This window comes from Scyliorhinus canicula, chromosome 5 (assembly GCF_902713615.1).
Source record: "Scyliorhinus canicula chromosome 5, sScyCan1.1, whole genome shotgun sequence".
In the NCBI taxonomy this organism is placed as follows: domain Eukaryota; kingdom Metazoa; phylum Chordata; class Chondrichthyes; order Carcharhiniformes; family Scyliorhinidae; genus Scyliorhinus; species Scyliorhinus canicula.
Window position 1 is genome coordinate 221404442 of NC_052150.1, and position 26813 is coordinate 221431254.

The 26813-nt window shown below is 50.4% G+C and overlaps 1 protein-coding gene across 3 annotated transcripts in view; it reads left to right on the forward strand.

The window, feature by feature from the left end:
• Positions 1-26813, forward strand: part of plcd1a (phospholipase C, delta 1a) — a 178731-nt gene that overhangs the window by 59757 nt on the left and 92161 nt on the right. The window contains exon 1 of one of the 3 annotated variants that reach the window (XM_038798566.1): positions 5094-5296. The exons of the other annotated variants lie outside the window; for them this stretch is intronic. Coding sequence (XP_038654494.1) covers positions 5191-5296 — 106 coding nt within the window. The 5' untranslated portion in view covers positions 5094-5190. Of the gene's footprint in view, positions 1-5093; positions 5297-26813 lie in introns of those variants that run through there. 3 annotated transcript variants of the gene reach the window in all.

Consider the following 26813-nt stretch of genomic DNA (forward strand, 5'->3'; position numbering starts at 1 on the left):
GGCCTCCTTCTGCACTGTAAAAATCTATGATGGCAATAGGAGAATGGGAGATATGACTTTACGCCTGACTCCCCTCCCTACACTGGTCCCTCCCTACACTGGTCCCTCACTCCCCACACAGGTCACTTCTCCCTCACAGCATTCCCACACCAGTCACACCCTCCCTCACTCCCTCCCACACCGGTCCTGCTCTCCCTCACTCCCTCCCACACCGGTCCCGCTCTCCCTCACTCCCTCCCTCACCAGTCACACTCTCCCTCCCTCCCTCCCTCCCACACCGGTCCCGCTCTCCCTCCCTCCCTCCCTCACCAGTCACACTCTCCCTCACTCCCTCCCACACCAGTCACGCTCTCCCTCCCCACACTGGCCCCGCTCTCCCTCACTCCCCCCACCACAGAGCTACCATGACGCCTTGTCCCCACCTTTCTACCTCTTGATCATTGGCCAAGTTAACGGACTCTGCCTCCTCTGACTTTGGATGGCTTCAAAGCCATAACTACATCTCCTCTCCGAAAACTCTATTGATCATCCATTCTGGGCAACCTCCTGTTGTGCTTTCTAAGGTGCCCCGATATTCTGCAGCCTTCCCGCTGCACAGTTCTTCCCTAAAGCCCCCTGTTTGAATCTCTTTCAGTCCAGTATCCTTGCCCCCCCCCCGAGAGAAAGATATGAGAGTCTGAGGAAAGATGTTCTTGCTCCAGAGGGAGTGCAGCAAGGTTTACCAGACTGATTTCATAGGTTTCATAGAATTTACAGTGCAGAAGGAAGCCATTCGGCCCATCGAGTCTGCACCGGCTCTTGGAAAGAGCACCCTACCCTACCCAACCACACACCTCCACCCTATCCCCATAACCCAGTTACCCCACCCAACACCAAGGGCAATTTTGGACACCAAAGGTAAATTAGCATGGCCAATCCACCTAACCTGCACATCTTTGGACTGTGGGAGGAAACCGGAGCACCCGGAGGAAACCCACACAGACACGGGGAGAATGTGCAGACTCCGCACAGACAGTGACCCAAGCCGCGAATCGAACCTAGGACCCTGGAGCTGTGAAGCAATTGTGCTAACCACTGTGCTACCGTGCTGCCCATGTTTCTTGGATGGTAGGACTGATGTACGAGGAGAGATTGAGCCGGTTAGGATTGTAATCACTGAAGTTCAGAAGAATGAGGGGGGATTTCATAGAAACCAATAAAATTCTAACAGGACTGGGCAGGGTAGGATGTTCCCAATGGTGGGCGGGTCCAGAACCAGGGGTCACAGTCTGAGGGTACGGGGTAGACCATTTAGGACAGAGATGAGGAGAAATTTTTTCACCTAGAGAGTGGAATTTGCTACCACAGAAAACAGTTGAGGCCAAAACATGTTTTCAAGAAGCAGATATAGCACTTGGTGCGAACGGATCAAAGGATATGGGGGGGCGGGGAAGCGGGATTAGGCTATTGAGTTGGATGATTAGCCATGATCATAATGAATGGCGGAGCGGGCCGAATGGCCTCCTCCTGCTCCTATTTTCTATGTTTCTATGACAAATGTACAGAAAAGGTTATCTGAATCCTGAGGTTAAGCTCAGATAATTAGTCAGCAGACGTGAGTTTACACACTTGCGATGAGAGAGTGCTGCTAATAACAGAAAGGAAAGAGGACAAGAGCAGGGTTGTCGTTGGGGCTACTGTGAAATAGGAGCAGGAGTAGACCATTCGGCCCCTCGAACCTGCTGCTCCATTCTATAAGATCTGATTGTGGACCAAACTCCACTTTCCTGTCTGCAACTGCCCCCCCCCCCCCCCCAACGATAATCTTTGACTCCCTTATCAATCAAAAATCTTAATTTTTCTTACATGCACAGACACGCATGCACACAGGCATGCACAGACAGACACGTATGCTGTATCAGATGTGTGTACACTGTGTGTGTGTTCTTTCGGTGACTCAAAAAAACTTGGTTTGTTTGGCTCTTCAGTAAAGCATGAATACATTTGAATTGCAAAAGTCATTTACAAGGAAAATCTTTTTTAAAAAAATGTTATTGTTGAGACTGCGGGGTTTGAATGAAGGAGAGTCTGCTTGTCCTACTTCATCTGGTTGCAACAATGTTTTCAACTTTCCAATGCTAAAGATGGCAGATTTGTTTGAAAATTCATTTCCAGGAATGTGGGCGTCGCTGGTTATGCCAGCATTTATTGCCCATCCCTAGTTGCCCTTCAGAAGGTGGTGGTGAGTTGCCTTCTTGAACCGCCGCAGTCCCTGAGGTGTAGGTACACCCACTGTGCTGTTAGGGAGGGAGTTCCAGGATTTTGTGACAGCGAAGGAGCGGCGATATAGTTACAAGTCGGGGTGGTGAGTGACTGGGAGGGGAGCCTCCAGGTGGTGGGGTTCCCAGGTATCTGCTGCTCTTGTCCTTCTAGATGGTAGTGATCGTGGGTTTGGAAGGTGCTGTCTATGGAACCTTGGTGAGTTACTGCAGTGCATCTTGTGGATGGTACACACGGCTGCCACTGTTTGTTGGTGGTGGAGGTTTTGCATGTTTGTGGAAGGAGGAGCAATCAAGCGGGGCTGCTTTGTCCTAGGTGATGTTGAGCTTCTTGAGTGTTGTTGGAACTGCACTCAGCCAGTCAAGTGCAGAGTATTCCATTACACTCCTGACTTGTGCCTTGGAAAACAAGCTTTGAGGGGGTCAGGAGGTGAGTTACTCACTGTAGGATTCCTAGCCTTTGATCTGCCCTTGTAGCCACAGTATTAATGTGGCTAGTCCAGTTCAGTTTCTGGTCAATGGTAACCCCCAGGATGTTGTTTGTGGGGGATTTAGCATTGGGAATGCCATTGAATGTCAAGGGGCGGTGGTTAGATCCTCTCTTGTAGGAGATGGTCATTGCCTGGCACTTGTGTGGTGCGAATGTAACTTGCCAGCCCAAGTAAGTTGTTAAACTCCAGCACCAACTAGTTGGACCAACTGTTCTGTTTCCAGAGTGCATTTTGTTTTTTAAATTTGGAGTACCCAATTATTTTTTTTCCAATTAAGGGGCAATTTAGCATGGCCAGTCCACCTAACCTGCACATCTTTGGGTTGTGGGGGTGAAACCCACGCAAACACGGGGAGAATGTGCAAACTCCACACGGACAGTGACACAGGGCCGGGATTCGAACCTGGGTCCTCAGCTCCGTGAGGCAGCAATGCTAACCACTGTGCCACGTGCCGCCCTCTAGAGTGCATTTTATGTATGTCGCCATCTTCCGCTGCTTCAGGATTAATCTGGGTCGTAAGGTCAGGAGCTGGACATTGGCTGATAATTGCCCCGCATTCGGCTCCACTCACCTCTCCCAAGACACCCGCAGCCCATATTAGGTCACACCAGGCCCCGGTTAACATCCCAGCTTCCACTGACGATCCAGAACAAGAGAGAGCCTGACCAAAGCGCCCTGGTCTTTAAAAACACTGTTGTTGCTGAGTTTGCTGCAGTTTAGGGGGTCAGCATTGGCCGGAGGCTTCACTGGACCAGTCCTGGGACAAGCAAGGTAGGGGTTGAACACTCTACAATGAATGGCTCAATTCCTGCCCCCCTTCGGAGTCTCCCCACTATCCACAAGGTTCAAGTCCACCCAGATGGAACAGCTGTCACTTGCCTTAGCGGGTAAAGCTGCAGCAACACTCCAGCTCGACGCCATACCGGCCCGAACATTTCGCTTCATCAGTGTTCCCACCACCAGACTCCCTATCCATCCCCTCCATCATTGGCACACCATGCCTGCAAGATGTCTTTTTTAAAAATAAATTTAAAGTACCCAATTATATATTTTCCAATTAAGGGGCAATTTAGAACATAGAACATAGAACAGTACAGCACAGAACAGGCCCTTCAGCCCTCGATGTTGTGCCGAGCAATGATCACCCTACTTAAACCCACGTAACCCGTATACCCGTAACCCAACAATCCCCCCATTAACCTTACACTATGGGCAATTTAGCATGGCCAATCCACCTAACCCGCACATCTTTGGACTGTGGGAGGAAACCGGAGCACCCGGAGGAAACCCACGCACACACGGGGAGGACGTGCAGACTCCACACAGACAGTGACCCAGCCGGGAATCGAACCTGGGACCCTGGAGCTGTGAAGCATTGATGCTAACCACCATGCTACCGTGAGGCCCCATTGCCCATTTAGTGTTGCCAATCTACCTACCCTGCACATCTTTGGGTTGTGGAGGGTGAAACCCACGCAGACACTGGGAGAATGTACAAACTCCGCACGGACGGTGACCCAGAACCGGGATTCGAACCCGGGTCCTCAGCGTCGTGAGGCAGCAATGCTAACCACTGTGCCGCCCCGGCTGCAGTGTGTCTGACCTACAAATCATATTGCAGCAAGGCTGTAAGAGCCGCAACTCCCATTCCCCCCCTTCGTTGACCAGTGGAAAGAACAAAATATTCTTTCCTTGGGGCAAGTTTGCAGGGCCATTGGGAGTGAGGTGAGGGGGGGGGGTGGGTTAGGACAGAGAACGGGGGAGAGGGGGGTAAGGACTCGATGAATGGCTCTTAGAGGGCCAGCACAACAAGATCGGCCGAATGGGTACAACACACGGTGGCACAGTGGTTAGCACTGCTGCCTCACAGCACGAGGGTCCCGGGTTCGATCCCCGCCTCGAGTGTCTGTGCGGAGTCTGCATGTTCTCCCCGTGTCTGCCTGGGGTTTCCTCCGGTTTCCTCCCTCCAGTCCAAAGGCGTGCGGGATGGGCGGATTGGCTGTGCTAAATTGGCCAATAGTGTCCAAAAGGTTTGTTTGGGGGGGGGGGGGGGTGGGCTGCCGAGTCGGTGTAGCCTCAAGGGGCCGAATGGCCTCCTGCCCTGTAGGGAATCCATGGATACCACAGCAGGAGACCTCCTTGATCCTGCTGCCTGACCCCCCCCCCCCCAAAACTGGGGAGGGCAGTGGCTGCTTTCCAAAACCACCACCTCCGCGGGCGCTACACAAATGCAAGTCTCCCTTGGTTGGGATTTTCCGGGACTGCAATGTGTGTGTGTTTAAAAACCCGCCCCTTAGATTCAGCAGAGAGAAGAAATGAAACACCCTCCCCCCTTCACCTCAGTGTGACTGTGGAGGCTGTGAGGGAGGGAGTGAGTGAGGGAGGAGGAGGCCCGCCCGCTGCAAACACTCTCTTCACACCAGCCCCGAGCACTCTGCACAATGTGCACAATGCAATGTGTCCGCAAGCCCAGGCGGACCGAGCAGGAGAACGAGCGGCTGCGGGAGGCGTCAGACAGACACATCCAGTCCAACCTGAAGCGGCTGGGTAAGACTGAGGGTGGGGGGAAACACTGAGATCCCCACCCCACCCTGTCCCTAACCCTGACAGAGCTGCCCCTACCCACCGCCCCCCCACCTCACACTCTGCCCCCACCTCACACTCTGCCCCCACCCCCACCTCACACTCTGCCCCACCCCCACCTTACACTCTGCCCCCACCCCCACCTCACACTCTGCCCCACCTCACACTCTGCCCCCACCCCCACCTCACACTCTGCCCCACCTCACACTCTGCCCCCACCCTGCTGCCAACTCACACAACTCCCTCCAGCCACAGCTTCACCGATCTTGACACTTTTCTTGCTTTTCCAGTTACACATTCCTCTCTCTCTCTCTCTCTCTCTCCTGTCACCATGGCAAGTTCCTGAACAAACTTCTTCCTCTTCTGACTGACTGACATTGCAACCTTTGCCCTGCTCTGTGTGTGTGTGTGTGTGTGTGTTGAGGGGGGTGGTTTTACTCTTGTTGAGCGTCCCGGTTGTATATGTTATCGGCGTGCCGCGCAGTGTCTCCTGATTTGCTTCGTTTGCATTTTAACTTCTGCCAACTTGTGTGCTGGCACATGCGAAGGGGGGGGTTCCTGCGTTTACATCAACACTGCCGCCTTGCCGCGCCACACCAGGGACCCCGGGTTCGACTCCGACCTCTGGCCACTGTCTGTGCGGAGTTTGCACCTTCTCACCGCGTCTGCGTGGGTTTCCACCGGGTGCTCCGGTTTCCTCCCACAGTCCCAACGATTTGCCGGTTGGGTGGATTGGCCAGGTTCAGATGGGCTGAATGGCCTCTTTCTGCACTTTAGGAATTCTAATGATTTATACTGTTGTTACCTCTGTGCTCAGATCCAATAACTGTCCGAACAGCTTTGCTTCGGCGGGGGAACAACGGGCTGGGGGAATTTGGGAGCGCGAAACTGGAGCCATGGCCGAAGAAAGGTTTCCTTCTCTTTAAGAAGTCCTGCTTGATCGTCCCCGTTTAATTTTAGATTTTAATTTTAATTTATTTCCCCAATTAAGGGGCAATTTAGCGTGGCCAATCCACCTACCCTGCACATCTTTGGGTTGTGGGAGTCGAACCCGCGTCCTCGGCGGCGTGAGGCAGCAATGCTACCCACTGTGCCACAGTGCCACCCCTACCCTTTAGTCTGGGGGGGGGGGGGGGTATTTTCAAAGGGACTTGGGAAAAACTTCCACTTGAGGTAGGATGTAACTGGACTAACAATCCAGAGAATGGATCACTATATCATCACCTCCACCGGTGTCAGATGATGCTATAAAGGGAATGACTTGTCAGCGATGGGTAGGTGCGTACCCTAGGATGGAATGCTGAGGCTGGTTTGCTAGGGGCTGGTTTAGCTCACTGGGCTAAATCGTTGGCTTTTAAAGCAGACCAAGCAGGTCAGCAGCATGGTTCGATTCCCGTACCGGCCTCCCCGAACAGGCGCCGGAATGTGGCGACTAGGGGCTTTTCACAGTAACTTCATTGAAGCCTACTCGTAACAATAGGCGACTTTCATTTCATTTTTCACATCCGAGGTGACTGCAAGGTGAGAGGAGGGCTGGAGCAATGAGGGGGGCAGTGCTGAGGAGATCGACCCAGGAAAGAGAAACAGTAGGGAGGAAGGTTAATAGTCACCAGTCCGAGATCTGAAGCTGGTTGAGGAGCTGGACAAGGGCAGTGATCTCTGGGTACAGGCACACAGGATGTAACTTGGGACTTTGACCAGGGTTGTTCTGACTAAGTGGGTTTGGCAGGAACACCATTTTCAGGACTGGTAAAGTGAGTAAATGGGAGTATGCAGTGTGGCAATGCGAGGTTGACAGCTAGTAGATTAATAATAATAATAATAATCTTTATTAGTGTCACAAATAGGCTTACATTAACACTGCAATGAAGTTACTGTGAAAATCCTCTGGTCGCCACATTCAGGCGCCTGTTCGGGTACACAGAGGGAGGATTCAGAATGTCCAATTCACCTAACAGCACGTCTTTCGGGACTTGTGGGAGGAAACCAGAGTACCTGGAGGAAACCCACGCAGACTCCACACAGACAGTGACCCAAGCGGGAATGGAACCTGTGACCCTGGCGCTGTGATACAACAGTGCTAACCACTGTGCTGCCGTGCATTAAAGGGATTACTGCATTACTGTGGAGATTGTGTAGGGAAAGTGAAACTGAGGTAAACGGTCAGTTTTGATTGTATTGAATGGCAGAGCAGAGCCAAAAGGATAATATTTAGATAATATTTAGAAAACTTGGAAAAGAAAAAGTTGTATTTACATAGTGCTTCAGTCAGAATGGGCCGGTGTGACACGAGTGATCTAGTCACCAACAAACCTACTGGGTGAGCTCGAGCGCATGTGAGGGGAAGTGAGTGAAATCCAAGGATTCGCAAATGTAGCAGTTTCGTTTTCGGTATTGCTCTTTTCCATTGGTGTTTTGGCCATCATTGTTCACCTATCCCAGGAACATGCTTGCAGCGGCTAAGTTACAAAGAGAGGTTGGATCGGCCTGAGTTGTTTTCTCTGGAGCAGAGAAGACCGAGGGGCGACCTGATCGAGGTGTACAAGATTATGAGGGGCATGGACAGGGTGGGTAGGGAGCAGTTGTACCCCTTAGTTGAAGGGTCAGTCTCGAGGGGGACACAAGGTCAAGGTGAGGTGCAGGAGGTTTAGGGAGGAATTTGAGAAAGAATTCAAGCGGTGGCTAGACATAGCACTTGGGGAGAATGGGATCAAATGCTATGGGGAGAAAGCAGGATTAGATTAGGCTATTGAATTGGATGATCAGCCATGATCGCGATAAATGGCGGAGCAGGCTCGAAGAGCTAAAAGGCCTCCTCCTGCTCCTATCTTAATAATAATAACCGCTTATTGTCACAGGTAGGCATCAATGAAGTTACTGTGAACATCCCCTAGTCGCCACATTCCGGCGCCTGCTCGGGGAGGCCGGTACGGGAATTGAACCCGCGCTGCTGGCCTTGTTCTGCATTGCAAGCCAGCTATTTAGCCCACTGTGCTCAAACAGTCCCTTGGTTTAGCACAGCCCCTGGGTACATATCTTCTATGTATCTATGTACCCAGAGGCTGGTGATGGTCTGGAATACACAGCCTGGCAGGGTGGTAGAGGTGGGTTACCTCACCTCCTTTCAAAAAGCACCTGGCACTTGGCCCGTCGTAACATTCAAGGCTATGGGCCAAGTGCTGGCAAATGGGAAGAGGTAGGCAGGTCAGGTGTTTTTCATGTCGGTGCAGACTCGATGGGCCGAAGGGCCTCTTCTTCACTGTATTATTCTGTGGTTCTGTGAATTTGTCTTGACTGGGCAAGGGCTAATGGATACTCTGTTATCTGTACATTACATGTGCAAGGATGTACCTGGGCAGCCTGCCCAGTAGTATACTCTGGGCAAGCTGCCTTCAGAGGCAGCCCCAGTGGCTGTTACTGGCTGCACAAGTGTCAGTAGTTGCCTATCGATGGGGATTGGATTGACTGCCTCTTCCAATGGTCAGTGTGTTAATGGGAAAGCTACGCATCGATTAAGAATTGGATCAACAGTTGCCAAAGACCTGTTCTCTCTCAAATAAGTCAAATAATCGGGGCACATTTTTATAATTCACTGCAAAGAATGATCATGTATTTGCATTTTTGTTTTGCTTATCTCATCATCAAATCATCTAGGCTGAGGTTGACACTGACTCGGGAGCAGTGATTCCCCCCCCCCACAAGCAGTAAGGTTCTTTCCGGGATGAGGAAGGAATAATCAGGGAGTTCTCCCGATCTCTAAGAAGGTGACCATCTTCCGCCTCACCAGACGATGATTTTGCAGAGTGGCCACCTCTGGGTTAAAGTTCAGTTCCTGCTGGACACTATTCCTGCAGCAAGTCCTGGTCTTGAACCCGGCACCTCCCGGATCAGAAGCTGCTGGGCTACCGATTGAGCTACCTGTCTTTGAAGAATGCAGCAACTTCGCAAGAACCACCGCCCAACTTGTTCTGGTTCGCAAATGCTTGGAAGGATTAGTGCCCAACCCAGTCCAATAAAACCAGTCTGTTATTAATAAGTCTGGCATATCAGTGTAAGCAAGAGCCATTCGACAGTAATCCAAACTCCACAAAACAATAGCAGGAAGTTCCTTGGAAGGGAAACCCAACACGCATTTGTGCCTAATGCCATTCACAGCGGATTGAATTGCTTTCCGAGAGGCAGTAAGCCTGATCCTTATTGTAATTCCTCTTACTCTGGCCCCACTTGGTACCTGACTAATTATTACCTTTGAACTACTCTTTAGCTCTCCCAGGAGTTAGCTGGAGGAGGAGACGGTGCAGGAGGAGACCGTTCGGCCCATTGAGTCTGCGCCGATCTCCTGATAGGTCCCATCCCTGTAACCCCGCCAATCCGCCTAACCTGCACATCGTTGGACTGAGAGAGGAAACCGGAGCCCACGCAGACACGGGGAGGACGTACAAACTCCACACAGTCACCCGGGGTCGGAATCGAACCCGGGTCTCTGACGCTGTGAGGCAGCAGAGCTAACTGTGGTTTGGGCACAAGGGATTTGGTCTCTTGCACCCATTGAGAATAAACACGGGCTGATTAGATCACAGTGTCTGTTTTCCCCGATCGTAATATCTGTCTACTTCCGTGTGAACTTTCTGTCTTAATTCCATGTGAACCATGCCAGTTATCAGAGAGATTTTTGCAGCCATTCTAGAATCACGGAGTGTGGACATTATCATAGTTTGTCTTCCCTGCTGGGGTTATTTACTTGACCACCGTGCAGCCCCCACTACCTTTTTTCTATCTAGAGGTCCTGCTTACTGGTCCCGTTCTTTGGTTTTCTCAACTTTATATCTTTTTAAATTAATTTATGGGACCTGGGTGTCGCTGGCTGGGCCAGCGTTTGCTGCCCAGCCCTGAGGGCATTTAGGAGTCAACCACGATGCTGTGGCTCTGGAGTCACATATAGGCCAGACCAGGCAGGGGCGACAGATTTCCTTCCCTAAAGGGACAGGAATGAAGCAGTTGGTTTTTGCCGACAATCGGCAATGGTCATCATTAAACTTTTAACTCCAGGTTATATTTGCATTGAATTCAAATTTTGCCATCTGCCCTGGTGGGATTTGAACCCATGACAATACCACTACGCCACTGCCTCCCCTATCCGCCTGCGGGGCCTTCTTTCTACCCATTTCGGTGGTACCGATACGGATAATGACCATCGGCTAGTCACCTCCCCCTGCAAGTATAATAATAATAATCTTTATTAGTGTCACAAGTAGGCTTACATTAACACTGCAATGAAGTTACTGTGAAAAGCCCCTAGTCGCCACATTCTGGTGCCTGTTCGGGAACCTGGGACCCTGGTGTCGCGAAGCAACAGTGCTAACCCCCGTGCCACCCCTTGGCTGTTCTCTATGAGCCAGGAGCAGGGCTGCAGATATATATTTTTTTAACACGGGATGGTCTAGGCTGTGGACTGCCGTGATATTTGAAATGAAAATCGCTCATTGTCACGAGTAGGCTTCAAATGAAGTTACTGTGAAAAGCCCCTAGTCGCCACATTCCGGCGCCTGTTCGGGGAGGCTGTTACAGGAATCGAACCATGCTGCTGGCCTGCCTTGGTCTGCTTTTAAAGCCAGAGATTTAGCCCTGTGCTAAACAACCCCCTAATAAGCAGAAGCCTGTGAACATTTCAGAACATGTTAGTTAGTTGGGTGAAGGAATTGAAGAGAAAGTGAGATGAGAGTGGATTGGGCACAAGGGATTTGGTCTCTTGCGCCCATTGAGAATAAACACCAGTACAGGCTGATTAGATCACAGTGTCTGTTTTCCCCGATCGTAATATCTGTCTACATCCGTGTGAACTTTCTGTCTAATTCCATGTGAACGATGCCAGTTATCAGAGAGATTTTTGCAGCCATTCTAGAATCACGGAGCGTGGACATTATCATAGTTTGTCTTCCCTGCTGGGGTTATTTACTTGACCTTCCGAGCGCTGTTGATAACACAGTGCCCCTCCACCACTGTCTATGCCCGCCTGCTTTGTTTCAGTCGTTACTCACTCGCTCCTCAGAGGGGAGTTAATCTCTTTGCTGTTGGTCTCCATCCTCAGTGAAGTGAACAATGTTATTTGTGATATTGTTGCCAGCTCGGAATTCACAGTGTTAAACAGGATGTGCACACTCGCCTGAGGGACTCCTGCTGTCGGAAGATAAATGGAAATTCATCATGGTTTGCTTTGTGCTTTCCTTTGAGAATGCTGACGCTCTGTTTCAGCTCACCTGGTATAGCCTGCCTGCCTCTCCCATGATGACAGGGTGGCTCCTGTAATACCTGCAGAGCGTGGCCATGTATCAAGAGAAGAACTTTCATAGATTTCATAGAATTTAAAGTGCAGAAGGAGGCCATTCGGCCCATCAAGTCTGCACCGGCTCCTGGAAAGAGCACCCTACCCAAGGTTAACACCTGCACCCATAACCCAGTAACCCCACCCAACACTAAGGGCAATTTTGAACACTAAGGGCAATTTATCATGGCCAATCTACCTAACTTGCACATCTTTGGACTGTGGGAGGAAACCGGAGCACCCGGAGGAAACCCACGCACACACGGGGAGGATGTGCAGACTCCGCACAGACAGTGACCCAAGGCGGAATCGAACCTGGGACCCTGGAGCTGTGAAGCAATTATGCTATCCACAATGCTACCGTACGCAGGGAAGGAGGTCATGCTTCAGTTGTACAAGGCACTGGGACCACCTCTGGTGTTCTGTGGACAGTATTGGTCTCCTTTGTTTAGGGAAATATGCAAATGATTTAGAAACAGTTTGGGGAAGGTTTACGAGGCGAATACCAGGAATCGATGGGTTGCCGAATGACGAAAGGCTGGAAGGTAATCCGCCAGAGTTTAGAAGCCGAAGAGGCATCCAGAGGGTGTGTGGGGAGGGGGGGGGGGGGGGGGGGGGGGGGGGGGAGGGAATGTATGGAACCCGCTGCCTAAGAGGATGGTTGAGGCAGGAATCCTCATAACATTTAAGAAGTACTTGGATGTGCATTTGCGATGTCAAGGCACACAAGGCTATGGGCCCTGTGCTGGAAAATGGGATTAGAATACTTGGGTGGTTGTTTTTGACTGGTTTAGCTCAGTTGGCTGGATGGCTGGCTTGTGATGCAGAGCGAGGCCAGCAGCGCGGGTTCAATTCCCGAACCGGCTGAGGCTGTCCTTGCCCCTTGCCTGAGGCGTGGTGACCCTCGGGTTAAATCACCACCAGCCAGCTCTCCCCCCTCAAAGGGGAAAGCAGCCTATGGTTATCTGGGACTATGGCGACTTTAAGAGCAGGGAGGTTATGCTGGAACTGTATAACATATTGGTTAGGCCACAGACAGAGTATTGTCTGCAGTTCTGGAATGCACAGTATAGGAGGGATGTGATAGCACTGGATAGGGGAGATTTACCAGGATGTTGTCTGGGCTGGAAAGCTTTAGCTATGAAGGGAGATTGGGGGTGTTTTCCTTGGAGCAGAGAGGACTGAGGGGGACATGACTGAGATGCATAACATTATAAGGTGCATCGATAGAGCAGACAGGAAGAAACTTTTCCCCTTTGGTAGAGGAATCAATGACCAGGGGGCATAGATTAAGGTAAGGGGCAGGAGGTTTAGAGGGGGTGTGAGGAAAAACCTTTTCACCCAGAGGGTGGTGGGAGTCTGGAGCTCACTGCCTGAAAGGGTGGGGGAGGCAGAGACCCTCATAACATTGAAGCATTTAGATGTACCCTTGTGATGCCAAGTGCTGGAAAAATGGGATTAGAATAGTTGGGTGATTGTTTTTTGACTGCCGCAAAAGCGATGGGCTGAAGGGCCTTTTCTGTGTTGTCGACCTCTATTGTGACTTTTATGAGAATTGCGTTGTTTATTGCAACACACAAACAGGCCAATTTTCAGCTTTATTCTCTACATTAACTTACTCCCACCGTAACTAACTACCACCATAACTAACCTATTGTAGTGAACTAGATGGTTTGAATGAGGTTTTTTGTTTTGAAACTGCTGTATAGAATGACTAGGCTCCAAAGTCGAAGTCAGCGCCAACCAATTCTGGACACTGGAACCTTTTATTGCGGGTCGCGAGTCCCAGAACAATGTGTCTCTTGAAATTCACTGCAAGAAATGCAACAAAACTTGGGAAGATGTTTCCACGGACCCGTGCTTGGCATTTCGCATGGGGAAAGTTCCTGATTTCAGTCGGGGCTTTGTGAGGCTGTATTTTCTCCATCAGAGGCACAGGTTTGGGGGGTTTGTTGCCCAGTTAATGGGCGAGGGTGGTGGGGGGGTGGGGTAAAGGAATAAAAGTGTAGCCCTCTGTGTGTGGTCTTCAAAGAGAGGATCTTCAAAGTAGAAAGGTTGGATATGAATCTATCTTTGGTGCTCATTAGTTTCTTTTTTTGTCCAAAAATTCACCTTTTTTTTGCATCAAATGGAGCTGTTTTAGCGTCCTCCCCTCCTGTTTCCACCAGGTTGTCATTTCCGAGAGCTCCCTGTCCACTCCATGAAATCACCGGATGCAACTAATCCCGGCTTGGGTCACTGTCTGTGTGGAGTCTGCACATTCTCCCCGTGTGTGCGTGGGTTTCCTCTGGGTGCTCCGGTTTCCTCCCACAGTCCAAAGATGTGCAGGTTAGGTGGATTGGCCATGATAAATTGCCCTTAGTGTCCAAAATTGCCCTTAGTGTTGGGTGTGGTAACTGGGTTATGGAGGTGTTGACCTTGGGTGGAGTGCTCTTTCCAAGAGCTGGTGCAGACTCGATGGGCCAAATGGCCGCCTCCTGCACTGTAAATTCTATGATTCTATGATAAATAAAAGAGTAGTGAAGTTTGCTGAATTGTTTTTGGCAGAGCTGGGCTGAGAAGTGGCAGATGGAGTTCAACCTTGATAAATGTGAAGTGATTCATTTTGGAAGGTGGAATTTGAATGCTGAATATAGGGTTAAAGGCAGGATTCTTGGACGTGTGGAGGAAAAGAGGGGCTGTTTAGCCGAGGGCTAAATCGCTGGCTTTGAAAGCAGACTAAAGCAGGCCAGCAGCACGGTTCAATTCCCGTAACAGCCCTCCCCGAACAGGCACCGGAAGGTGGCGACTAGGGGCTTTTCACAGTAACTTCATTGGAAGCCTACTTGTGACAATAAGCGATTTTCATCTCATTTTCATTTCAGAGGGATCTTGAGGTCCGTGTAAATAGATCCCTCAAACTTGCCACCCAGGTTGATAGGGTTGTTAAGAAGGCGTATGGTGTGTTGGCTTTCATTAACAGGGGGATTGAGTTTAAGAGCAGCGAGGTTTTGCTGCAGTTTTATAAAACCCTAGTTAGACCACACTTGGAATATTGTGTCCAGTTCTGGTCGCCTCATTATAGGAAGGATGTGGATGCTTTGGAGAGGGTACAGAGGAGATTTACCTGGATGCTGCCTGGACTGGAGGGCATGTCTTATGAAGAAAGGTTGAGGGAGCTAGGGCTTTTCTCGCTGGAGAGAAGAAGGCAGAGAGGTGACTTGATAGAGATGTGCAAGGTAATGGGAGGCATGGATAGAGTGGATAGCCAGAGACTTTTCCCCAGGGCGGAAATGGCTGTCACGAGGGGACATAATTTTAAGGTGATTGGAGGAAGGTATAGGGGCGATGTCAGAGGTAGGTTCTTTACACAGAGAGTGGTGGGTGTGTGGAATTCTCTGCCAGCGGAGGTGGTGGAGTCAGAGTCATTCGGGACATTTAAGCGACTCTTGGACAGGCACATGGACAGCAGTAAATTGAAGGGGTGTAGGTTAGGTTGATCTCAGGTTAGGATAAATGGTCGGCACAACATCGTGGGCCGAAGGACTGTACTGTGGTGTACTGTTCGATGTTCTATGATACAATGAGTTAGATGGCCTTCTGAGTTGTAATCATTCCATGAATCTATTCATTGTTCCATGAAGTGTATCTTATTCATACAGTCATAGATGTTTACAGCATGGAAACAGGCCCTTCGGCCCATCTTGTCCATGCTATGATGCAGACCAGATATGACCATGCAGACACTGCGACAACGAATAAACGGGCATCGTGCGACTATCAACAGGCAGGACTGTTCCCTTCCAGTTGGGGAACACTTCAGCAGTCAAGGACATTCAGCCTCTGATCTCCGGGTCAGCATTCTACAAGGAGGCCTTCAGGAGACGCGACAACGCAAAATTGCTGAGCAAAAACTTATAGCTAAGTTCCGCACGCATGAATGCGGACTCAACGGGATCTGGGATTCATGTCGCATTACATTCGGCCCCCACCAACAAGCCTGGACTTGCAGAGGCCTACCGACTGAACTGGCTTGGGACAATTCACACCTCTTTAACCTGGAGTTACCTCTCTCTCTGCATCTTTGATGATTTGATTGCCTGCAGGTGCTCGCATTCCGGGGCATCTCTGACTGTGTCTATATAAACATTTCTGGAACAAGCCTTTCCATTCACCTGAAGAAGGAGCCGTGCTCCGAAAGCTCGTGTTTGAAACAAACCTGTTGGACTTTAACCTGGTGTTGTAAGACTTCTTACTTGTCCATGCTGTGTGAGAGTGCATCGTTGCAACCGCCTTGTGTCTTAGTAGCTGCTCGCGCTCTGGTCAACAAGATTGGTCGAGTCTGAAAATACAATTGAGCGCTCACCACGTGCCTTGATGGATGCGACAAAACCGAAACTCGAGGAGTTCAACACCATCCAGGACAACGTGCTTTGCTTGATTGGTGCCCTTGGAATAAACTCTGTAGGCGGGATTTAACTAAATGGGAACAAGGTCCCCGAGCGAGTCCGTTTAGCCACATGTTTCCCAGTGCTCGCACGCGGTGAAGCACAACTTGCGTTAGATAGGGGCCTCAGCGGGGAACGCCGCTGCCAAGGCCACGGACAGCCTTGTTTTGTGCGCCGAGGAACTCCCACTCACCGGAATTTCTCAGTGTAACGAGAGATTGGGACACCATTCACCAGGGTGCCGGGTCGGCAGTGCAAGGGTGCACAGGTGGCACTAACCGTGCCAAAGTACCATCCTACCCAAGGGGCATGTTCCTGGGGGCCTCCAATCCCTTTGGAGACCCCCACCAGTGTTCCGTCTGGACCCGTTTGTGGAGATCAGTACTGAACAGCGCTCGCCCAAAGGAGTGCCTTGGGAATCTGCACATTAAAGTCAGATTAGCTGTGTGTGTGTGTTGTGTGTGAGAAGAGGATGTATGTGTCAGTGAACACAGCTACCCTGACACTCCTAGTATTTCCTCACTCCATGATCTTTTTCATTCCTTTGCAGAATGTGGGCGTCGCTGGTTAGGCCAGCATTTATTGCCCATCCCTAATTGCCGTTGAGAAGGTGGTGGTGAGCTACCTTCTTGAACCGCCGCAGTCCACGTGGTGTAGGTACACCCACAGTGCTGTTAGGGAGGGAGTTCCAGGAATTTGCCCCAATGACAGTGAAGGAACGGCCGATATATTTCCAAGTCAGGATGGTGAGTGACTTGGAGGGGAACCTCCAGGTGGTGGGGTTCCCAGGTATCTGTTACCCTTATCCTTCTAGATGGTAGTGGTCACGTGTCTACAAGGTGATGTCGAAAGAGCATTTGTGAATTCTTGCAGTGTATCTTGTAGCTGGTGCATACTTTGTGTTGGTTTTGGAGGGTTTGAATGTTTGTGCAATGGGTGCCAATCAAGCGGGCTGCTTTGTCTTGGATGGTGTCGAGCTTCTTGAGTGTTGTTGGAGCTGCACTCATCCAGGCAAGTGCAGAATATTCCATTACACTCCTGACTTGTAAGAAGTCTTACAACACCAGGTTAAAGTCCAACAGGTTTGTTTCAAACACGAGCTTTCGGAGCGCAGCTCCTTCTTCAGGTGAATGGAGAGGTATGATCCAGAAACATTTATATAGACAAAGGCAGCGATGCCGGACAATGCTTGGAATGTGAGAATTTGCAGGTAATAAATCATTACAGATCCAGAGAGAGGGATAATCACAGGTTAAAGAGGTGTGAATTGTCTCAAGCCAGAGACAGCACAGACTCCTGACTTGTGCCTTGTTGATGGTGGACAGGCTTTGGGGAGTCAGGAGGTGAGACCAGCTCTTGCAGCCACAGTGTTTATGGCTGGTGCAGTTCAGATCTCCTCTCCCAGGCAGCTTACACCTCTGCTTTGAAAGGGATTTGTCATTCTTGCTTCAAGTGAGGTGCTATATTTTGGGAGACCTCAGTCTCCAGGACCCCTGGTGAATACAGGTTGACAGCTGGAACGTTCCTGACCACCAGCCCGAGCTGAAATCTGACCCAATGTAGCACAGCTGAACCTCCTTCTAATGTCTTTCTTGCAAAATCCCCGTTACCAGTCAGCAGAGATGTAGCCGGGCGGGTCAGGCTTTGCGATGGGGCAGCTAGTCTGCATGTTCCCTCACTGCGTGCCGCATAATTCTCACTAGCAGAGAGCTGCGTCAAATGGGATGGGGCAGGGAAGAAGGGGAATAATAATCTTTATTGTCACAAGTAGGCTTACATTAACACTGCAATGAAGTACTGGAAAATCCTCTAGTCGCCACAATCCGGCGCCTGTTCGGGTACACAGAGGGAGAATTCAGAATGTCCAATTCACCTAACAGCACGTCTTACGGGACTTGTGGGAAGAAACCAGAGCACCCGGAGGAAACCCACGCAGACACGGGGAGAACGTGCAGACTCCGCACAGACAGTTACCGAAGCCGGGACCCTGGCGCTGTGATGCCACAGTGCTAACCACTGTGCTACTGTGCCGCCCACAATGAGTCAAGCATCCTGACTCAGGCTTGAACCAGGCAGGGATAACGAAACCAGCCTTTCTAAAAATACAAACTCTGGGCTGTGCTAAAGTGTGAGTGAGTGGTTTTGTTATGTAACGATGTCCAACTTTTGTCTGTCACTGTGGCTTTTCTGGTGTATGTGACAGTGTTGCTTATCAGTGTAACTTCCCATTTCGTACGGCTTCTGTTTCACCAGTCAACTGAAGGAGATTTTGAGCCTAAACTGATCTTGGTTCTTTGTGGTTTTGTTGTGTTTTCGTCTGTGACAAACCTTATCTTAAACCACTTGAGCTTCTGAATCAGAATATCGAGCCAAATCTCCGCCTGACTTTGGGGAGGGGAGGGCGTCCCGCCGGCCGCGTGTACCAGTGGGGGGGAGGGGGGGGGGGACATTTTTAAAATGCCTGTTTCGAGACATCGGACTGCGGTTGGACAAGGAGGTGCCGTTTTTGGTGGTTGTGGTGAGGGGGATGATGACCTTCGGTTGCACTGCAAAGCACATTGTGACATTTGAGGAGTCGGAAGGCGGAAGGCATGGGAGCTACCTGTGGGTGCTTTAAATGTTCTCGGTCCTCTTTGCTGGACCCCAATTGTGCTGGAGTGAGCTGCCCGCTGTTCAAACGGGCGATGGTGGTAATGTCATTGGGCTAGAGGCCCAGGCTAATACCCTGCGTCCATGCGTTTGAATCCCACAACAGCAGTGGGCGGAATTTGATTGAGAAATTCAGTTGGTTATTAAACCTGGAGGTAGTGGCATTGTCATCCAATCTGTCCTTTTAGCAAAGGAAATCTGTCATCCTCACCCAGTCTGGTCCACGCGGGACTCCACACTCACAGCAATATGATTGACTGAATTGCCCTTGAAATGGCCGAGCAAGTCACTCAGTTTAAGGGAAATGAAAAATGAAAATCGCTTATTGTCACGAGTAGGCTTCAAATGAAGTTACTGTGAAAAGCCCCTAGTCGCCACATTCCGGCGCCTGTCCGGGGAAGCCGGTACGGGAATTGAACCTGTGCTGCTGGCATTGTTCTGCATTGCAAGCCAGCTGTTTAGCCCACTGTGCTAAACCATCTCCTATTTGGAAATTAGAAACGTACATAAAAATAGAAGCAGGAGGCGGCCGTTCGGCCCTTCGAGTCTGCTCCACCATTCATTATGAACATGTTGATCATCATGTTCAATACCCTGATCTCCCCCCCCCCCCCAAATTCCTCAATCCTTTTAGCCCCAAGAGCTGTAACTAATATAGAAACAAGGGCAATTAGGGATGGGGAACACCCATGTTCCATGACAGAATTTAAAACAGACCCATGGTGAGATTTACAGTGGGAAGGATTTATCATTGGTATGTTCACAGGATATCTGCAGCCAGCAGCATTTTACCTGTTTTGTTTTTGAACCTGCAGAACCGAAAGGCTCAGATAGCTGGCCTGTAGGCTCGTCTCTGTCAGCTTCAGGTTACAGGCCCCAAATTAGGAGCGTGGGCATGTGTGTGTTGGGGCGTGTGTGTGTTGGGGCGTGTGTGTGTTGGGGCGTGTGTGTGTTGGGGCGTGTGTGTGTTGGGGCGTGTGTGTGTTGGGGCGTGTGTGTGTTGGGGCGTGTGTGTGTGTTGGGGCGTGTGTGTGTGTGTGTGTGTTGGGGCATGTGCGTGTGTGTGTTGGGGCATGTGCGTGTGTTGGTGTGTGTGTGTCACAGAGATCTCGGAGGGCTGTGAGGCTAGAGGAAAGTTTAGGAAGGGGCGACACCATGATTTCAAAACAAGGATAATAATTGTAACATGTAGGTGTTTATTGTTACACGGGATGTGAGTATCGCTGTCGAGGCGGGGCACTTTTATTGTCCACCCTGTAATTGCCCCTGAGCAGGTGGTGGGCACACCCGCAGTGCTGCTGAGTACCAGCCGGCAGCATGGTGAGGACCCGGGTTCGATCCCGGCCCTGGGTCACTGTCCGTGTAGAGTTTGCACATTCTCCCCGTGTCTGCGTGGGTCTCAACCCCACAACCCAAAGATGTGCAGGGTAGGTGGATTGGCCATGTTAAATTACCCCTTAAATAGGAACAAGCTATTAAAAAGAGAAAGGAGTACCAGGATCATCACCCTGAAGGAGCGGCAGTGTAGTTCGACAGTCTGAGCCTGCTGTTGCCATTTGCGATGCCCAGGGCTATGCCAGGTGGGCCACCCAGTTGCATACCTTCCTGTAGGCCCTGTAGCCATTTTGATACTACTGAGTCACTTGCTAGAATTGAGAGTCCCCCAGGTCGCTGTGGTCTGGAGTTACATGTCGGCCAGACCAGATAAGGACAGCTGAGTTCCTTCCCTGAAGGACATGAGTGAACCAGATGACTTTTCACAACACTCGACAATGGGTTTCATGTGCATACTGAAGCCTGGGAACAGATTGACTTCGCCCCTTTCATAGAGTGGACACGCTGCCCAGCAAGGGGAGACCTGGAGACCTGTAAAAGGGTCCAAAGTCCCGATGGGAGCTAATTGCTGGAAATGGGCATTGATGCTTTTATTGTAAGACAAGTGGTCCACTGTATTCCAGTCTCGGTTGCTGCAGATCCATTGGTCTGTGGCTGATACACTTTTACAGACTTCTATACCCAGCTGTCAAGAGGTTGGATGAGTGGCTGCCTGGGTCTTTCTTTTCCTTCTTGTCCTCCTTCTTCCCCTCCTCCTTGGGCTTTCTGCCTTCGCCCCTCCCCCCCCCCCCCGCCCAAAATGGGTCGGAGTGATAAACATCGGACACTGCCGAGGTGCCCCCCCTCTCCACTCTGACCAGATGGTGCATCCCCTACCTCGATCCGAAACCAACAAATCTAATTTGCATTGGTGACACCTCGTCCAAACATCGTCTTTGTAGACGTACCGCTAGGCTTTGTTGCGATCAGTCACCATTCCCATAGCAACGGGGAATAGTCGGCCCTGTTGAGTGTCACCACAGGGAGATTTATTACCTGACAAGAAGGCAGTTTGATTAGACTATCACGAGGCAGACATTTCAGTAATTTGTCTGGTAGAGTTTTAGATCCGTGCTGTGATACTGGTATTCAAGAAGTCAGAATTCAGGGAAACTCTTAGAACCATAGAACATCTAGTACTATAGAAAGCTATTTGACCCATCATTCTTGTCCCGGTGCTTGGAAAGGAGACATCCAATTAGTCCCTCATCCCCTGAATGAATTTCTTTTGGAAATGCAGGTTTAATTTGTGCATATTCTACAATATCCCGGTTCTGGGTTTATACATCACTGAGTGATCGTGTTGTTGCGAAACCTTTTCGAATTTTTTTCTGAGTCACGGGTGTATTATTCCTTTTCCATCTGACTGAGATGTGGGTGGCCAGTTGCTCTCGCATTTGCCTCATGAATTGTCCCTGACTGAGCTTCATGTGAGGCGCACAATATCCATCCCCAGGTCGCACAGTCAATCTCCTCCAGAGGAGGGAATAGTGCAGGGCCTGGGGATTCTCTGGCCTTCTAAACAACTGTCCTCGCATAAACCTTTCTACACCCCTACTAAATAGGGAACGCCATTGACAAACACTTTGCAAACCTCTGTGCGAGGCCCAGAGTGTAGAATCTTCCTCCTTGTACCCGTTTCATGTCTTCAGTGGGCCGAGGCCATTGACCAGGTCTCTTGCTTCTGTCGCATTGGGCGTTCTCCCTGTTAAAGAGATCTGCTTGTATGCTTAACCTCCCCCTCGTGGCTTTTTACCCTCACTATCTCCGTAATAATTCCAGCAGCTACAACACCCCCCCCCCCCCCCCCCCCCCCCCCCCCCCCCAAACCCTCTCTTATGACTTTGGCTTTGTGGACATTTCCACTCCACATTCCCATTCAACCAGAGTCCTTCCATTCACTCCGGAACTCTAGAAAGCACTGGATTTCACCCTCTCCTATTGAAAACCCACCTTTTATACACCCCATGTTAAAGGCACAGTGTCGATGCTTTTTAAAGTTGTCATTGTGGTCAATCTAAAGTTGGTATACAGAAGAACACGGGGAGTGGGCTAGATGCCGGCACAATCATTCCATAAAATAATGGCCGATCTTCCACATCAACTCTAATTTCCTGCTCTATCCCCATTGTTCGGGAAGAGATAGGTTTATTTTTATAGGTGGCATGGGGTGAAAAAGTGATTGCTGCTCAGAATAAACCTGGTTTGAAGAAGTCAAGATTTGCTTTCTAGTCTTATTGGAGTTACCTTTGGAGCATAATACCCATGTTCCATCATTCCTTTAGTAACCAAACATCTAATTATCTGAATCTTTTAAAAAATAAATTTAGAGTACCCAATTATTTATTTATTTAGTTGTTAATTTTTTCCAGTTAAGAGGCAATTCAGCGTGGCCAATCCACCTAACCTGCACATCTTCTGGGTTGTGGGGGCGAAGTCGACTCTGGCCTATTGCCATGGTGAAAGCAGCGGGCTTGCCTCGCTCCTGGGTAATTCAAAAAAAGGCTCATGGCTTGAACCTTTTCCTTTTTTGTTTGCAGAGAATGTCCATGTGATGCTCCCAGCAAGTGTGAAGGAGCCACAATACAAGTCGGCTGATTATCTTAAATCGGTTGCTCGTGGAGCTCGTAGCGCACTCGGGACTGTTCAGCGAGTGCTGCCTAGTCACATCTAACAGTAGCCGCTTATTTTGTAGTTTCCGCAACATGTCTCTTCAGTAATATTCACGGTTCTCTTGGGCAGACATTGCTCGTCCTCGAAATGGCCACCCCTTATTCTGAAACGGTGACACCCTCTTGTTCTAGACTCTCCATCCGAGGGAAAGTGTCTCGGCATCTACCTGGTAAAAAATCAAATTCCGTGAGATCGCCTCTCACTCTTTTTTTTTTAAATTTAGAGTACCCAATTATTTTCTTTCCAATTAAGGGCCAATCCACCTATCCTGCACATAATAATAATAATCTCTTATTGTCCCAAGTAGGCTTCAATGAAGTTGATGTGAAAAGCCCCTAGTCGCCACATTCCGGCGCCTGTTTGGGGAGCCCGGTATGGGAATTGAACCCGTGCTGCTGCCTTGCTCTGTTTTACAAGCCAACTATTTAGCCTAGTGTGCTAAACCAGCCCCTACATCTTTGGGTTGTGGGGGTGAAACCCAGGCAGACACGGGGAGAATGTGCAAACTCCACACGGACAGTGATCCAGGGCCGGGATTTGAACCGGGGTCCTCAGCGCCGCAGTCCCAGTGCTAACCACTGTGCCCCATACCGCCCTACCTCTCACTCTTCTGAACACCAGAGAATAGAGGCCCATCCCGCGCAATCTCTCGTTATAGGAGAAACCTCTCGTCCCGGGAAACCATCGAGAGAATAGTCATCCCCAATTTTATGCAGACAATCTCTACACATATTGTCTTCAGCTGTGTTTCGTATTGTGAGCCAACAGGCAACTCTGACAGCAAGAGGGTAGCCAGGGAAAGGGTTGGCCCACTGAAGGATAGGCAAGGTAATCTATGTGTGGAGCCAGAGGAAATGGGCGAGGTACTAAATTAATACTTTGCATCATTATTCACCAAAGAGAAGGAATTGGTGGATGTTGAGTCTGGACAAGGAGGTGTAGATAGCCTGGGTCACATTGAGATCCAAAAAGACGAGATGTTGGGCGTCTTGAAAAATATTAAGGTAGTCCCCAGGGCCTGATGGGATCTACCCCAGAATACTGAAGGAGGCTAGAGAGGAAATTGCTGAGGCCTTGACAGAAATCTTTGGATCCTCACTGTCTTCAGGTGATGTCCCGGAGGACTGGAGAATAGCCAATGTTGTTCCTTTGTTTAAGAAGGGTAGCAAGGATAATCCAGGGAACTATAGGCCGGTGAGCCTTACGTCAGTGGTAGGGAAATTACTGGAGAGAATTCTTTGAGACAGGATCTACTCTCATTTGGAAGCAAATGGACGTATTAGTTAGAGGCAGCATGGTTTTGTGAAGGGGAGGTCATGTCTCACTAACTTGATCGAGTTTTGCAAAGAGGTCACAAAGATGATTGATGCAGGTAGGGCAGTGGATGTTGTCTATATGGACTTCAGTAAGGCCTTTGACAAGGTCCCTCATGGAAGACTGGTACAAAAGGTGAAGTCACACGGGATCAGGGGTGAACTGGCAAGGTGGACACAGAACTGGCTAGGTCATAGAAAGTAGCAACGGAAGGGTGCTTTTCTGATTGGAGGGCTGTGACTAGTGGTGTTCCGCAGGGATCAGTGCTGGGACCTTTGCTGTTCGTAGTAGATATAAATGATTTGGAGGAAAATGTAACTGGTCTGATTAGTAAGTTTGCAGACGACACAAAAGGTTGGTGGAATTGCGGATAGCGATGAGGACTGTCAGAGGATACAGCAGGATTTAGATCGTTTGGAGACTTGGGCGGAGAGATGGCAGATGGAGTTTAATCCGGACAAATGTGAGGTAATGCATTTTGGAAGGTCTAATGCAGGTAGGGAATATACAGTGAATGGTAGAACCCTCAAGAGTATTGAATGTCAGAGAGTTCTAGGTGTACAGGTCCACAGGTCACTGAAAGGGGCAACACAGGTGGACAAGGTAGTCAAGAAGGCATACGGCATGCTTGCCTTCATTGGCCAAGGCATTGAGTATAAGAATTGGCAAGTCATGTTGCAGCTGTATGGAGCCTTAGTTAGGCCACACTTGGAGTATAGTGTTCAATTCTGGTCGCCACACTACCAGAAGGATGAGGAGGCTTTAGAGAGGGTGCAGAAGAGATTTACCAGGATGCTGCCTGGTATGGAGGGCATTAGCTATGAGGAGAGGTTGAATAAACTCGGTTTGTTCTCACTGGAACGATGGAGGTTGAGGGGCGACCTGATAGAGGTCTACAAAATTATGAGGGGCAGAGACAGAGCGGATCGTCAGCGGCTTTTTCCCAGGGTAGGGTTGTCAATTACGAGGGGGCATAGGTTTAAGTTGCAAGGGGCAAGGTTTAGAGGAGATGTATGAGGCAAGTTATTTTACACAGAGGGTAGTGGGTGCCTGGAACTCGCTGCCGGAGGAGGTGGTGGAAGCAGGGACGATAGTGACGTTTAAGGGGCATCTTGACAAATACATGAATAGGATGGGAATAGAGGGATACGGACCCAGGAAGTGTAGGAGATTGTAGTTTAGTCGGGCAACATGGTCGGCACGGGCTTGGAGGGCCGAAGGGCCTGCTCCTGTGCTGTACTTTTCTTTGTTATTTGTTTAAGTGTTTTGAACAGCAAATGCAGGGCAGTGTCTTGGGTTGTCATGGGACTGGTGGGCCAGGAGAGGGAGAGGCTTGCAAAAATAAAAAGCGTCGCAAAATTAAGCATAGGTGACTTTTGGGGGGCCCCCCTCCCCCATTTATTTATTTATTTTTAAAATAAATTTGGAGTGCCCAATTCATTTTTTCCAATGAAGGGGCAATTTAGCGTGATCAATCCATCTAACCTGCACATCTTTGGGTTGTGGGGGCAAAACTCACGCAAACACGGGGAGAATGTGCAAACTCCACACGGACAGTGACCCGGAGCCGGGATCGAAACTGGGACCTTGGTGCCGTGAGGCAACAGGGCTAACCCATGGCGCCATCGTGCTGCCCACCTCCCCCATTTATTGGCGATATTTGAAAGAAGAGCTAAGATTGAGTTAGACTTTCCCCTCACAAAACTCAAGCCTCGGCTTCTGCCATCTTGCCGTCACCCGTGGGTGGGGGCGATATTGTGACCCTGTTATTGCTGGACAACCCATTTGCAGCTCTGACCATTCTCTCTAGGGCCAGGTAGGCAGCCACGTATCTGACCAATGGACGTCCTCGTCTTCATGCTCCTGGTCCTCAGCGTGATCACCGGCGGACTCGCCGTCCTCCTCGGCTGGTGGACTCGCTCTGGGAAGGAGTCCAAAGACGGGAGCACAGAGTCCGAGAGTGAGAGCGTGAAGTCCGGAAGCGAGGGCCCGCCGCCCAGGAATGAGAGAGCAGAGGCTGAAGTTGGGAGCGGGCAATCCGGAGACTGGACAACAAAGCCCGGAGGCGGCGAGCGGGATCTGGGAACGGAGGACCCGGATCCCAGAGCTAGGAGCTTGGAGCCGAGGGCTGGAAGAGTAGATTTGGGGGTCGGGGGCCCGGGGTCGGGGGAAAGGGGCCCGGGGCCGGGGGAAGGGGGCATAGCGCTGGGGGTAGGGGGCCCAGGGCCGGGGGAAGGGGGCATAGCGCTGGGGGTCGGGGGCCCAGGGCCGGGGGAAGGGGGCATAGCGCTGGGGGTAGGGGGCCCAGTGCCGGGGGTAGTTGAAAGTCTGGAGCCGGGAGGGGGGAATTTGGAATGGAGAGATGGAAGAGTAGATTCTGGAGTTGGGTACTCCGTGCCGGGATTTGGGGATCCGGATCCAGGCACTGGGATCCCGGATCCCGGAGCTGGGGGTTTGAAGCTTCCAGTCGAAAGCCTGGGGCCGGCAATTAAAAACCTTGAGCCAGGAGTTGGGAGTTTGGAGGTGAGATCGGGAAGGGTAGATTTTGGAGTTGAGGGCCCAGAGCCTGGGGTTGGGAGCCTGGATCACATGGCTGGGAATCTGGAACCAGGAGTTGGGAGAACGGTTAAGGGCCTGAAGCCAGGGGATCAGAATCAACGCCCGGCAAGAGAGGAATGGTTTGTGAGAGGTGGGAGTCCGGAGTTGAGCAGGAGTCGGGATG